At 41.0% G+C, this 14,706-nt stretch overlaps 1 protein-coding gene across 4 annotated transcripts in view; it reads right to left on the bottom strand.

Moving 5' to 3' along the window:
* Positions 1–14,706, bottom strand: part of CUX2 (cut like homeobox 2) — a 534,292-nt gene that overhangs the window by 152,377 nt on the left and 367,209 nt on the right. For all 4 annotated transcript variants that reach the window (XM_040416060.1, XM_040416062.1, XM_040416061.1 and 1 more), the window contains exon 5: positions 394–534. In XM_040416060.1, coding sequence (XP_040271994.1) covers positions 394–534 — 141 coding nt within the window. The remainder of the gene's footprint in view (positions 1–393; positions 535–14,706) is intronic.

The following is a 14,706-nucleotide window of genomic DNA, read 5'->3' as shown; positions in this document are numbered from 1 at the left end:
ATGGTTTGTATTTTTTTTTAAGAATGTATGTACCTCTCTGTAATGTCACTTTCTGTGTAAGGGCTCATCCACACGAAAGTAAGGGCTCACTGCCCGTATAACGGACCGTAAACGGGTATGAATGATCATAGTAATGATCACTCTCCAGCCCCATGCACTTTCCTTTGACTTTTGTAAAGGGCATTTAGACAAGCGGTAATTGATTGGTTTTAAATGTTGATCCGTGCTTGTTATGGCCCGGAATCGGGACAAGTAATAGGTCCCTGAGGAATATAATATTGGTATTGGTGACATATATGTGAGATATAATGTTCAAAATGACATATTTAACATAAAAACTATGCCAATATTGTGATGAAGGAGATGTAGGTGATTATATACAGGTGCATTTACCTTTACTCGTAGAAAAAAAGTCAGAATACTTCTTCCAGTGTCGGCAGATTTCCTTCACAGCTTTATTCTCAGGCTCTATGCATTGAAGTTGCTGCAGCCGGTCTTCTAAACTGCGCGCTGCTTCTAGTAATGGTGCTGGGTCTGCATGGGTATAAAATGTAATGGGTTAGGAATTTACCAACATGGGGCTTGAACATATGATGACAATAAATAACCCAACTAGGACAAATATACATATACTGGCAGTATGTCGTTTTTTTTAATTTTATTTAGTCATGATTGTGTCACTAATTACTAATGTATGATTACAAGAATATATATTGATTTACATTTGGGTATTTTACCATCATTGGCAGGTATGCTCTCCATTATGGAGACTATTCAGAATCACAAGAAAAAGTCATAATAAATGCATAATGCATAGTTAATGAGTATTTGTCACCATAATCAACTGCATTCATTCAGGTATACTGCATGGTAGGGTTGCAGAGAAATTTGTAATGATATGCAAATTAGGTTCTTGGAGCACTGAGGGGGCTGGCCTAGTCCTGTTGGCACTCCCTCTCCCAGTCAAACTGACAGGGCCAAGCATCCTCACTGCTCTGATGCCCCACCCTGAAATCTCAAGCATGTGGCAGCGCAGTGAAGCTTTCATGCAGTCGCCCCTGCTCTTAGATCTATACTGCACATCCAATAGTACTGCTGCTGGCGCATGGGCGAGATATCAGGGCCAGGCATCGGGCAGTAAGGATCTTACTGAAAGCGGGAGTGGCAACGAGTAGAGGTGGAGGTGAAGCAGTGCTCCGAGGAGCTAGGCTAGCCCATTAGTGCTTTGAGCACCTGATTTGCATATAATAAAAAATAAGACTTTCTTTGCAATCAGACTTATTTTAGTTAGCATGACCAACCCTACCAATCAGTATGCCTGTTTAATAGAGTTGATCATGGTGACAGGTACTCTTTAAGATCTCTGGTGGCCTCCTTTTTAATAGTTTTGATATTAAACTTTGCGTTCTTTATTCTGTGCACTATTATTCTAAACGAGCATGTACTTGATTTTCATGAAGTGACATCTGCTATTTGTAGACGGAGTCTGACCCCACACTATACATCATGCCCAGCTCCATCCTGCTCAGTGATTACTTCTGCTCCACAGTAACAAGGTTACACTTTAAAGAACATGAAAAATAAGGCACAACAAAGCAGACAATATGACTCATTCAAGTGGTCTGATGGCAACTCCAGGGGCGGCTGACCCTCTTTTTATCAGAAGAAATGATTTATCACACTCTCACTTCAAACAACTTCACTGGAATGATCTTTACAAATAACAACATGATTCTGGGATGCACTTAGTTCTAATTGCAATTAAATGGTGATCAGATGGTAGGAAGGCCATAAAAATCAACCCCCGTTGGGCTGAGGCCTGCAAGCGGACAAGAACAAACACCCCATATATCCGAAAAAGCCAACTATTAATGGAAAACACTCTAGCAAGGTAGATCAACATAAAGTACTGTAACCCTGAGTATAAAAGAAAGAGTATATTAAAGAATAAGTTGTGAAGAAAAATGAAACAGCAAACACATAAACAGTGATTATTACACAGATATGTCACAGTGAAGACTAATGTATTACAGATCTTTCAAAATATCCAGCTTTTTTTAAATTACTTTATAAGTAGGTGCAATCTGGTCTTGAAATAGGACAATTTAACCCATTAATCAACCGCCTTCAGACCCATAATCAAAATGTATATCATGATCTATTAGTAGTTCCTGGAAAGTGACGTACATTTTCATTATGATGATCTCTTGCTGCAATTGCCGGGATAGGAGATAAGTCCAATCAGTAAAACTCATTTGATGCCTCAGCCAATAGCCACCACAGCATTTAAGTGACTAGACAGAGGGGGGAACTTCCACATATGTAATTATGGGGTCCCGATGGTTGCTGTAGCAGCCGGGAAGCCTAACCACAGCCACCAAATCTGCCATGTAAACATGCCTAAGAGACTGCCTAATATCAGTATACCACTGACAGGAACAGTACACTGCAGTATAGAAGTATTGCAGTGTATTAGGAATGAAATAAGTCCCCTAGTGTTCAAGTCTACTAGTGGAACTGAAAAAAGGTAACAATGTAATATAAATGGATTATATAAAAAGAGAAAAATAAAAAAAACACAACTGAGTAAAATGTTTTATGTCACAAAAAAAAAAGTACACATAATTAATATCGCTGTGTCTGTAATGGCCCAAACTATAAAATTACCATGTTATTTATCCCGCGTGGTGAGGGCTGTAAAAACAACTACAAAACAATATCAGAATTGCTGTTTTTTTTGCTCACCTTCCCACCTATATTTCAGAATATGGCAGCACAAGCATTTTAAAGGGATTATCTGGGAAATAATATTGATGACTTATCGATCAGCTGTTAAGACAGTTTCTGGTGAGCCTGGTGGCCTCCTGGGCGCTTACCAAGCACAGCATTGTACATCGTATAGCAGCTGTGCTTGGTATTGCAGCTCAGCCCTATTGACTTGAATGGGGCTGAACTGGAACTAGGCCATGAGACCAACGTATGACCTCTTCTAACATCTGATCAGTGTGGGTCCATAAATTATTTATACTTCAAAATGGTGCCATTGAAAAATACAACTTGTCCTGAAAAAAAACAACTCTCATACTGCAAAATCAATGGGGAAAAAAAGCTATGGCTTTAGCAATGCGAGGATTAAAAAATTGTCCATCTTTAAAGCAGTTGTCCACTCTTTTTAGGCCATCAATATCTGATCGGCAGGGGTCCCCCACATTGCATCCTCGCCAAACGAGCTGATTGGGAATAGCTCTGGTGGTGGAAATAGGCATCAGGACTACATAGCTCTCCAATTGTGTATCGGACGATACTGGTTACTGTAGCGATGCACCCATTCACTGCAGTGATCTTCATGGTTTTCAGTCACTGTTTGACCGAGGATTTAATGTACTAGTTCAGACTCTCTTCTTGGTAACCTCTATGGTAAATGGTTCTTAAATCTCCCGGGATTGTTGAAATCATATATGAACTAATGATATAAATATTATACAAAAAATAGTTTTTCCACACAAATGTATTGCAAATATACACACCGTAAAAGTGAAATTTGTAGATGTCCATACATTCTAAAAACTGCTATGCTTCATCATTACATTGCAGGCAGCTACTTCCTTGAACATTGCACTGTCCATGGTTCTGACATACTTAGCTAATATTTACCCAAAAATCATGGTCTTTTGAAGACTTCTAATCAGTTTAATGTGTCTTTAGCAAGAAATAAAGTGAGAAATCAAGAGAAAAAGGAAATACATGTGTTAAAGTTGTATTTTTTGGGCAGGCTTTGCCATAAATGACCATATGTTGTCTTCAAGGACGTGTCACCTCTCCTGATATGTCTCCATGTAATAACAATTTTGGAGCATCCATTACTATGACTCTATTTTGTTTTATTTCTCTATTATTCTTTCCAGAAGTTTATTAACCCCTTAACGCATTTTCATGTACATGTACGTGAGGGAATGCGGCAAGCAGCCGCATCCCCACGTGCATGTACAGTTGTGTTCCAAATTATTCAACCCCCAATGCTGTAAAGGGTTTTAGGGAATTTAGTAGGGTTGTCCCGATACCGATACTAGTATCGGTATCGGGACCGATTCCGAGTTTTCTCGGCGGTACTCAGCCGCCGATACCCCGCCCCGATACATAAATAGAATACTATGGGCGTAACTATGGGCGGGGCCCGGTGCAGTCACTGTACTCTTACACCGGGCCCCGCCGCTCACCGAAGTATTTATAAACGTGAATCCTTATCCTGTTGTTAAGTTGAACTAACGCTGCCCTCTCCCATGTTCCCCTGTATCCCCCTGTATCTCCACAGCACTTACTTAAGCTTCCATAGCAGGCAGAGCAGACGGCAGCAGTAACGTCACTCACTGACGTAGAGCGCCTGCTCCGCCCACTTTATGAGTGAAGCAGGCGGAGCAGACGCGCGACGTCAGTGAGTGACGTTACTGGTGCCGTCCGCTCTGCCTGCTATGGAAGCTTGTTCGTAAGTGCTGTGGGGATACAGGGAAACATGGGAGAGCGCAGCGTTAGTTCAACTTAACAACAGGATAAGGATTCACGTTTATAAATACTTCGGTGAGCGGCGGGGCCCGGTGTATTGGGGGACACTGTTATGAGGGGGATCTGTGGATGACATATAGCAGTGTCATCCACAGATCCCCCCCCCATAACAGTTCCATCCACAGATCCCCTATAACAGCACCATCCACAGATCCCCCACCAAATAACAATGCCATCCTCAGATCCCCCCACCCCATAACAATGCCATCCACAGATATCCCACCCCATAGCAGTACCATCCACAGATCCCCATAACAGTGCCATCCACAGATCCCCCATAACAGTGCCATCCACAGATCCCCCATAACAGTGCCATCCACAGATCCCCCATAACAGTGCCATCCACAGATCCCCATAACAGTGCCATCCACAGATCCCCCATACCAGCACCATCCACAGATCCCCATAACAGTGCCATCCACAGATCCCCCATAACAGTGCCATCCACAGATCCCCCATAACAGTGCCATCCACAGATCCCCATAACAGTGCCATCCACAGATCCCCATAACAGTGCCATCCACAGATCCCCCATAACAGCACCATCCACAGATCCCCATAACAGCGCCATCCACAGATCCCCCATAACAGTGCCATCCACAGATCCCCCATAACAGTGCCATCCACAGATCCCCCATAACAGTGCCATCCACAGATCCCCCATAACAGTGCCATCCACAGATCCCCCATAACAGTGCCATCCACAGATCCCCATAACAGTGCCATCCACAGATCCCCCATAACAGTGCCATCCACAGGTCCCCCATAACAGTGCCATCCACAGATCCCCCACATGACAGTGCGTCATCCACAGATCCCCCAAAACGGTCACATGACATTTTAAAAAAGTATCGGTATTCGGTATCGGTGACTACTTGAAAAAAAGTATCGGTACTTGTACTCGGTCCTAAAAAAGTGGTATCGGGACAACCCTAGAATTTAGTGTACATTTGTAATTGTGTTCAGAATGAAATCTTACAAGGACTTTTTAAAGAACCAAATGCAACTAAAATGACATCAATTGTTTTTGTAATACAGTATTAAATGTTTTTTTTGTGATTTCTTCTTTGACACAATTATTCAACCCCTTAAATACTACCACTCTTAAGAACAGAGGTTCATTCAAGTGTTTTCGATCAGGTATTGAAAACACCTGTGGATGTCAAGGAGCAGCAATCAAGCATAATAAGCACCAATTAGGCAGATTTAAAAGGACTGTGATACTCAGCTCCTTCTAGACATTTACTGGTGTGTTTACAAACATGGTGAAGTCAAGAGAATGGTCCAGGAAGACAAGAGAAGAGGTGATTTCTCTTCACAGGAAGGGCAATGGCTATAAGAAGATTGCAAAGATGTTAAACATACCAAGAGACACCATAGGAAGCATCATTCGCAAATTCAAGGCAAAGGGCACTGTTGAAACGCTACCTGGTCGTGGCAGAAAGAAGATGCTGACTTCGACTGCTGTGCGCTACCTGAAGCGCAAAGTGGAGAAAAGTCCTTGTGTGACTGCTGAGGAACTGAAAAAAGATTTGTCAGATGTGGGTACTGACACAATAGAAAACAGATCCGTCCCCCATTGACCTTCATTGGTGTTCATGACGGATCCGTCATGGCTATAGAAGACATAATACAACCAGATCCGTTCATAACGGATGCATGAGGTTGTATTATTGTAACTGAAGCGTTTTTGCAGATCCATGACGGATCCGCAAAAAACGCTAATGTGAAAGTAGCCTTAGATGTCCAGATAGCAGCCAGAACGGTCATTAAATTGCCTTGTCAGAGAAGCACACTAAAGTTCAGTGTAAGTGTTGCATTGCTTTTGACTAAATACTGTATATTTCAGTGTAGTAATAGGTTTTGTCTCCACAAGACAACTATTTATATTGTAAGAGCCTAATGTTGGTGACCAGTCCAGTTCCGATGCAGGTAAAATGTAGCATAGTGATAGATTTGTATTAGTAACACAACAGGCACTCGGTCACAGGGAACTGTATCAAAAATAATAATTTATTACACTCAATCAAAATAAAAAATAAAACCAACATGTATATTACTACTTTCTCGTCTGCTTCCGCCATAGTAATGTGCACAATGATTGGCTCTGCAACCAATGAGAACTGGGATTATTGTACTGTTATACAATTAAGAGGATAACTGCATTGATTCTCTTTCATATGTATATCAAATATCTCCTATATCCTAAAACTCCTATATCACAAAATCAGATCGCGCATGAATAGTTAGATATGGTAGTTTTCCTGTCCCACCCAGTGTGATTAGTATAGCTGAGAAGTACAGGAATCCATCCTATCCAACACCCATACACTGTTGAATCCAAAAGAAGAATGTGTCATTAATACCACTATTAATTCATATCAACTCCAGAATTACATATATCAATAAAATACACATATAATATCCCTCCCCAAAACATGTCCGAAAAAAAATGTTGTTAATAATTAATGATTCCTTTTGTACTCCTAATCAATAATCATGATTATAAAATATTGAAATCCGAATGTTCATAAATCAATAGGCATGATTGGTGTGAAAAAATCAATAGGCATGATTGGTGTGAAAAACTCAGTGTCAATGATTATTGCTGTAAATCAATGTTCATAATTATTAAAAAATATAAAAACATAAAAATATATAAATGATGGTAGAACAATTCGATCTCATTCATGAACCCCTGTATATAATAATTAATTAGCTTCATCCAGGTATAGTTGATCAATGTTCACAATCTATATTGTATAGATGTTACATCCCTTTTTCAATGTGGGTAGTGATATAAATAACCACTTGCTCTGTTTCAGTTGTTATATTGTATACATTGTACCGTATATCACTCTCCTTTATAAATGATTAAATGTTACCGCTTTGTTGATCTCACGTGAAGCGCTTTTTCAGTTGAGCGGTGTTTCACTCATTGATGCAGCTGACTCCCCTTATCGCAGCCTGTATCTATCCTTGTTCGGCGTCCCACGTGGTCGCACTGTAGCCGATCTCCAATACAGCGGGCTGTCGCTCGATAGGCTTCGGAGTTGTAAGGATTCAGTAATCGCGCAGTTCAATCAATTCGCATATAACAATTATGCCAGGGGCCCTTGTAGATTACAGTAGTATCAAACGCGTTTCGGAGAGACAAGCTCCTTCTTCAGTTGCTCCTACTGATAATCTCAATGCTGGTGCAATTTATACCATTTATTTGAGAGATTGAATCGATCCCACCCACCTTCAGGGTATAAATTGCACCAGCATTAAGATTATCAGTAGGAGCCACTGAAGAAGGAGCTTGTCTCTCCGAAACGCGACCACGTGGGACGCCGAACAAGGATAGATACAGGCTGCGATAAGGGGAGTCCGCTGCATCAATGAGTGAAACACCGCTCAACTGAAAAAGCGCTTCACGTGAGATCAACAAAGCGGTAACATTTAATCATTTATAAAGGAGAGTGATATACGGTACAATGTATACAATATAACAACTGAAACAGAGCAAGTGGTTATTTATATCACTACCCACATTGAAAAAGGGATGTAACATCTATACAATATAGATTGTGAACATTGATCAACTATACCTGGATGAAGCTTGCCTAATTAATTATTATATACAGGGGTTCATGAATGAGATCGAATTGTTCTACCATCATTTATATATTTTTATGTTTTTATATTTTTTTTATAATTATGAACATTGATTTACAGCAATGATCACGGACACTGAGTTTTTCACACCAATCATGCCTATTAATTTATGAACATTTGGATTTCAATATTTTATAATCATGATTATTGATTAGGAGTACAAAAGGAATCATTAATTATTAATAACATTTTGGGACTTTTTTGGGAGGGATATTATTTGTGTATCTTATTGATATATGAAATTCTGGAGTTGATATGAATTAATAGTGATATTAATGACACATTCTTCTTTTGGATTCAACAGTGTATGGGTGTTGGATGGGATGGATTCCTGTACTTCTCAGCTATACTAATCACACTGGGTGGGACAGGAAAACCACCATATCTAACTATTCATCTACTATCTACTATTGCGCGATCTGATTTTGTGATATAGGAGTTTTAGGATATAAGAGATATTTGATATACATATGATAGAGAATCAATGTGGTTATCCTCTTAATTGTATAACAGTACAATAATCCCAGTTCTCATTGGAGCCAATCATTGTGCACATTACAATTGCTGAAGCAGACGAGAAAGTAGCAATATACATGTTGGTTTAATTTTTTATTTTATTTGAGTGTAATAAATTATTATTTTTGATACAGTTCCCGATGACTGAGTGCCTGTTGTGTTACTAATACAAATCTATCACTATATTTATCGACATTGGGGTAGTCCACTAGCGGTGCACCAATTCCAGTACCTTAACAGGTGGAGCCACTATATTTGCATAAAACTTTTTATCTTCAATTCCAAAATGTAGCATAGTGCCTATTCAAATGAATAGGTAAACATACAACACATTTCATACATGACAGAGGCCACCAGGGCAGGAGACATATCTGGCTAATAGAGAGGACATTTCCTAATAGGGTGCATGGACAGTAGTTGATGTTGTAAGGCACCCCCATACTAATTTATACTAAGTATAGACAAAAGTATTGGAACACACCTGAATCACCAAATGCAGGTGTTTCATTTAGTTCCGTTGCCACAGGTGTATAAAATCCTGCAGTCTGACTTTACAAACATTTGTAAATAATTAGTCATTCTAAAAAGCTCATTGAAGTCCAATATGGTACTGTAATAGGATGCCACCATTGCAACCAGTCCGTTCATGAAATTTCTTCCCTCCTAGATATTCCACCATATACTGAGTGGTATTTTTGAAAAATAGAAGCCTTTAGGAACCACAGCAACTCAGCCATGAAGTGGCAGGCAATGTAACCTTACAAAGCGAGGTTGGAGAGTGCTGAGGCGCCTAGTTCATAAAAGTCACCAACGCTCTGCTGACTCAGTAACTTTAGAGCTCCAAACCTCCTATCATATTAATATCAGCACAAAAACTGCACAAGAAGCTTCATGATATAGGTTTCCATGGCTAAGAAGCTGCATGCAAGCCTTACATTACCAAGCACAATGCCAAGCGTTGATGGAAATAGAGTTGTTGCCATACCAAAATTTTGATTCGGTTTCGATACCATAAAAAAGTATTGCGATATTCGATACCACAAAATAAAAATAAAAAGCCACGTGCATTCCGCATTTTAAAAAATGGCGAATTGCGACGATTTTTAAAATATTTTAATAGTGGACGTGGCGATGTTTATTTATTTATTCTTTATATATTTTATATGTAAAATTGGGAAAGGGACTGATTTATACTTCATATTTTGTTGAGTTTTTTTAAACTTTTTTTTTTTTTTTTACAGTTTATTTAATAACTATCCTGGGATCTTTTCATCCCTTGTCCTATTCCCCCTGATAGAGCTCTATTAGGGTGAATAGGACTTCACACTCTCCCTGCTGCCCTGTGCATAGTACACACAGCAGCAGAGAGATTACCATGGCAGCCAGGGCTTCAGTAGCGTCCTGGCTGCCATGGTAACCGATCGGAGCCCTAGGATTACACTGCTGGGGCTCCGATCAGAAGCTGCCACTGCCACCAATGAGAAGGAAGGGGAGAGGGGACCTTGTGGCCACTGCCACCAATGATTATAATACTGGGGGGGGTGAGGGGGCGGGCACACTGCGCCACCAATGATAATTAACCCTGCTGCACCTGAGGGGTTAACTGCCGCTGATCAAAGCTCCCTGTCAGAGGCAGGATGTCGGCTATGCGATTCTGCTGCCGGCACCTACCTCCTGTATTAAACGTTAAAGAGAACCTTATATGGGTTTGGACTTTGTTTAAGCAGCAGGTTACACAGAGCGGCGCCCAGGGATGTCCCAGCACTTACTATTATTCTTCGGAGCTGCTCCGTTCGCCCGCTGTGTGCCTGTGCCCCATTACAGTCTCCTGCAGTCCTGCTCCATATGCTAATTACTATCGGAAGCAATGCGGAGGAGACAGCTTCTCTAGTGGGCGTTCCTTCTCCCTGCGCTGCGATTGGACAGCGCTACAGCCAGGGGAGAAGGAACGCCCACTAGAGAAGCTGCTGTCTCCTCCCCATTTCTCCGATAGTAATTAGCATATGGAGAAGGACTGCAGGAAACTGTAATGGGGCACAGCGGGCGATCGGAGCGGCGCCCAGGAATAATAGTAAGTGCTGGGACATCTCTGGGCGCCACTCTGTGTAGCCTAATACTTAAAGTCCGGACCCATGAAAAGTACTATCATTGGTGGCGCAGTGCGCCCGCCCCTCCTCCGCCCCTCTTTCCCCACTGGTGGCAGCGGCAGCAGCACAGGGGGAGGGAGAGACTGCTTCCTTCTCCCCTGTGCTGCTGAGGGAACATGAGCGGGCTGACAGCAGGCCGCTCATGTTCAGAGATACTAGACTGCGCAGAAGAGCAGGCCAGTATCTAAAAAAATGGAAATCCCGGTATCGTATCGATACAGGGACAAAAGTATTGATTGGGTATCGAAATTTCGATACCCGCAACAACCCTAGATGGAAAGGTGTAAAGCAAGCCACCACTGGACTCCGGAGCAGTTTAAACATGTGGAGTGATGAATCACACTTCCCTATCTAGCAGTCTGATAGATAAGTCTGGGTTTGGCGAATGCCCAGAGGACATTACCTGTCTGATGTGCCAACTATAAAGTTTGCTGGTTGGCCTAGTCACCTTAGTTCCAGTAAAAAGAAATTTTAATGCTTTGCATTCCAAGACGTTTTGGACAATTGTATGCTTCCAACTTTGTGAGAATAGTTTGGGGAAGGCCTTTTCTGTTCCAGCCTGACTGTGCCCCAGTGCACAAAACAAGGTCCATAAAGGCATGACTGGGCGAATTTGATGTGGAAGAACTTGACTGGCCCGCACAGAGACCTTAACTCCATCAAACACCTCTGGGATGAACTAAAATGGATACTACGAGCCAGAAGAAGCTGCTTTAGCTGCAAAGGGGAAGACCATCTTCATATTAATTCTTATGGATTTTGAATGGGATGTCATCAAAGCTCCTGTAGGTCTAATGTGTATATGTCTCAAAAGTTTTGTCCATAAAATGTATTCTAGGAACTAAATATTTTCATACGGTTTTTAAAAATTCTATGTAACTATTTTCTCACAGAGTTTATGTTTCTTGAGTTTGTCACCCAGCTTTTTAAGACTGCTGATAGGAAAGCATAGTGGTTTTAGGAAGGTGTCTTACAAGAGAACTGAAGAACAGTCAGTGTTAATATCTCACACCATCTGACATGGCAACATATGATACAGATTAATTAAGGGACATTGATACTAAACTGCTTTTAACCCAATCTGTTCACAAAAAAGTAAATAATCTATAATGTAACGATTGAGCCATTTCAGTATTTTCCTGGCTTTCTCACAGGGATTCCAGGCATTTTTCAGGCATATTTAGCAGACTCTAATCTATTTAAAACAAACATTACAAAGTAATTGTTCTTCACATTTTACAGATATTTATTTGTGTTTCGTTGCCAAGTAATAAAAGCCAATGAAGAGCATCTACATATTACTTTTCTAGGCGCTGGATTTATCTGCACAGATGGAAGGAATATTTATGGTGGTTGTTTCCAGCTAATCAGAGTGTGAAGCTGCTAAACTACTGGCAAGGGCCCTACATCAAATGAAAAAGATGCTTTAAGGTTCACTGTATTGAAAAAGATTCTACCATTCACATTTTTGTGCAGGACCAGATGGATGGGAGAGGACCAAATGAACCCTGAAGACCAGAGCTGAACCCAATAAAATAAATCACAGTTTTAGAGGAAGATGGTAGAACAGCTGTATCAGGAACTTGGCTTAAGATTCTGCTATTGAAAATGAGACTACACATTAAAATATTCAACAAAAAAATCTGACCTATTGCTAGAGTTGTGGTGCTGAATTACTAAGGAACTTAAAAGATCTTTTTTATGTACCGTATGTCACATTGAGGAATTCTCTATAGACCAAGGTAGAGCCCTGGTGAAGAAGGTCCATTGTAAATTTCAGTTCATTGAACCCTAATTACTTCTGATGCCTCATTTACATTTTAAATGAATAAATCCATTCATAAAAATGATTCCTCAAAATGGTATTAAATAGAAATTTTTTTTTTCTTTTTAATAAAATTTCCCAACAGGAAGACAGGGGTTGGCTCTACCAAGTTCTGTGGAAAGAAGTCAGGTTGGCCTTGAAGACACTGAAGGTCATTCTTATCTTAAACGGTCATTCCCCTCTTGGACATTGGTGGCATACCACTAGGATATGCCCCCCAATGTATGATAGGTGCAGGTCCCACCTCTGGAACCTGCAACTATTCTTAGAACGGAGCCCACAAAGTGCCGGAGGGAGTACCGCTCAAAGGCGGCCGCCCTCCATTGATTCCTGTGGGAGAGCACTATTTTCATAAGCCCCACAGAAGTGAATGGAGCGGTGGCTGCGCTTGCACAGTGTTCTTCCCATCCATTTCAATAGGACTTCTGAAAATAGCTGAGTGCGCCACTCAGCTATTTTCAGCGCTCCCATAGAAATGAATGGATGGAGGCAGCGCATGCGCGGTGTGCCCTCCGGCACTTTGCAGGTTCACTTGTAAGTATAGGTGCGGGTACTAAAGGTAAGAACTAGGGATGAGCGAATCAACGTCATTGGTACCTTGGAACTGGACCCGGTATCAAGGTTTTTTACAGTAAAAATTAATTAAGTTATTACACAAAGTCTTGCGAGACTTCACAAAGTAATAACTTCGGCTCATCGGAGCCAATACATTCTAATACTGTACTGAGCGCTCGCACCGTACAGTATTATAACAAAGTTTTATGCGAATCAACTTTGGGGGATGAAGCATCTGAAGTCGATTCGCTCATCCCTAGTAAGAACCACACCTATCATACTTTGGGGGCATATCCTAGCGATAGGCCCCCAATGTCTGAGATGGGAATAACCCTTTAACCTCTTAACAGTCACGTTAAAATTGGGAAAACCCTCCCAAAAATGTCCCTTTTTTTATTGTAGATTTTTTATGTGTATCCGCAGTAAATCTTGTTGCGGCACAACTCAGGTTTCACTATTGCATTTTTACCCCTTAGTGACATCATTAATTCGAGCCTTAAGGACCAATAATATTTCCCCCCTTTGTGTTCTAGCAGTCATAACTTTTAAATTATTTCTTCTAAATGTTTTTTTTATTTTGCAGGATTAGTGATCAGTGAGGGTTGGGGTGAGACCCCCACCGATCAATGAGGGGACAGAAGCGCTCAGCTAGGTGCTGTGTTTCTGTTTGGCTCTCCTTGGACAACAGAGTTAGTGGTGTATGGATGCACAGAGAGTCTTTCTATGAATCAGTACACCGCTGTGTGCATCTGTCCTGTGTTTTAGCAATCGGTGGGGGTCTATGACATGTCAAATGTTTAAAAAAATATATGGGTACCCTTTAATGGAATCAAACTAAAAAGAACAATGATGCAGGTTTACAAATCCTGAAGATGGTGGAAATTGTTCTTCACGTGTTTAGACAATATGTCTAAGGCTGTACAAATATGAAGCAGATTTATCACAGCGGCTCATAATGGATGACCACTCTGGTGCAAGGATAGACACTTTTGTTTAACTATATGCCTACTATTGGTTGAATTAAAGGGGTTTACATTACAGTTACATTAAGTTATCCCCTATATATGGAGTGGCCAGGCGCACGTCCAACTGCCCCTTCCGTTCATTTCATGGAGCTGCAGGTAGTATGGGGCCCCCGTTCTTGTAATCAGTGGGGGTCCCAACAGTAGGATCCCCACAATCTTATAGTTATCCCCTATCCTGTGTATTATATAACCGGAATAACCCTTTAATTTGAGACAGAATTTTATGCCAGAATTACTTTGAGGCCACACCCACTTCCTCTAAAGCCACAACCCTTTTCTCATAAGCCACTCCCCTAATCAGGCCCCTTACCACATTGTGGTGCAATTTATGCTAGAACCTAGGTGCATACACATTAGTAAATATTAGCAATTCTGATTACACATGGAGTCTCTCCTTTGTGGAAAAGAGACATTTACA

The sequence above is a fragment of the Bufo bufo genome, chromosome 2 (assembly GCF_905171765.1).
Source record: "Bufo bufo chromosome 2, aBufBuf1.1, whole genome shotgun sequence".
Taxonomy (NCBI): domain Eukaryota; kingdom Metazoa; phylum Chordata; class Amphibia; order Anura; family Bufonidae; genus Bufo; species Bufo bufo.
This window is presented reverse-complemented; position numbering and strand designations above follow the sequence as displayed.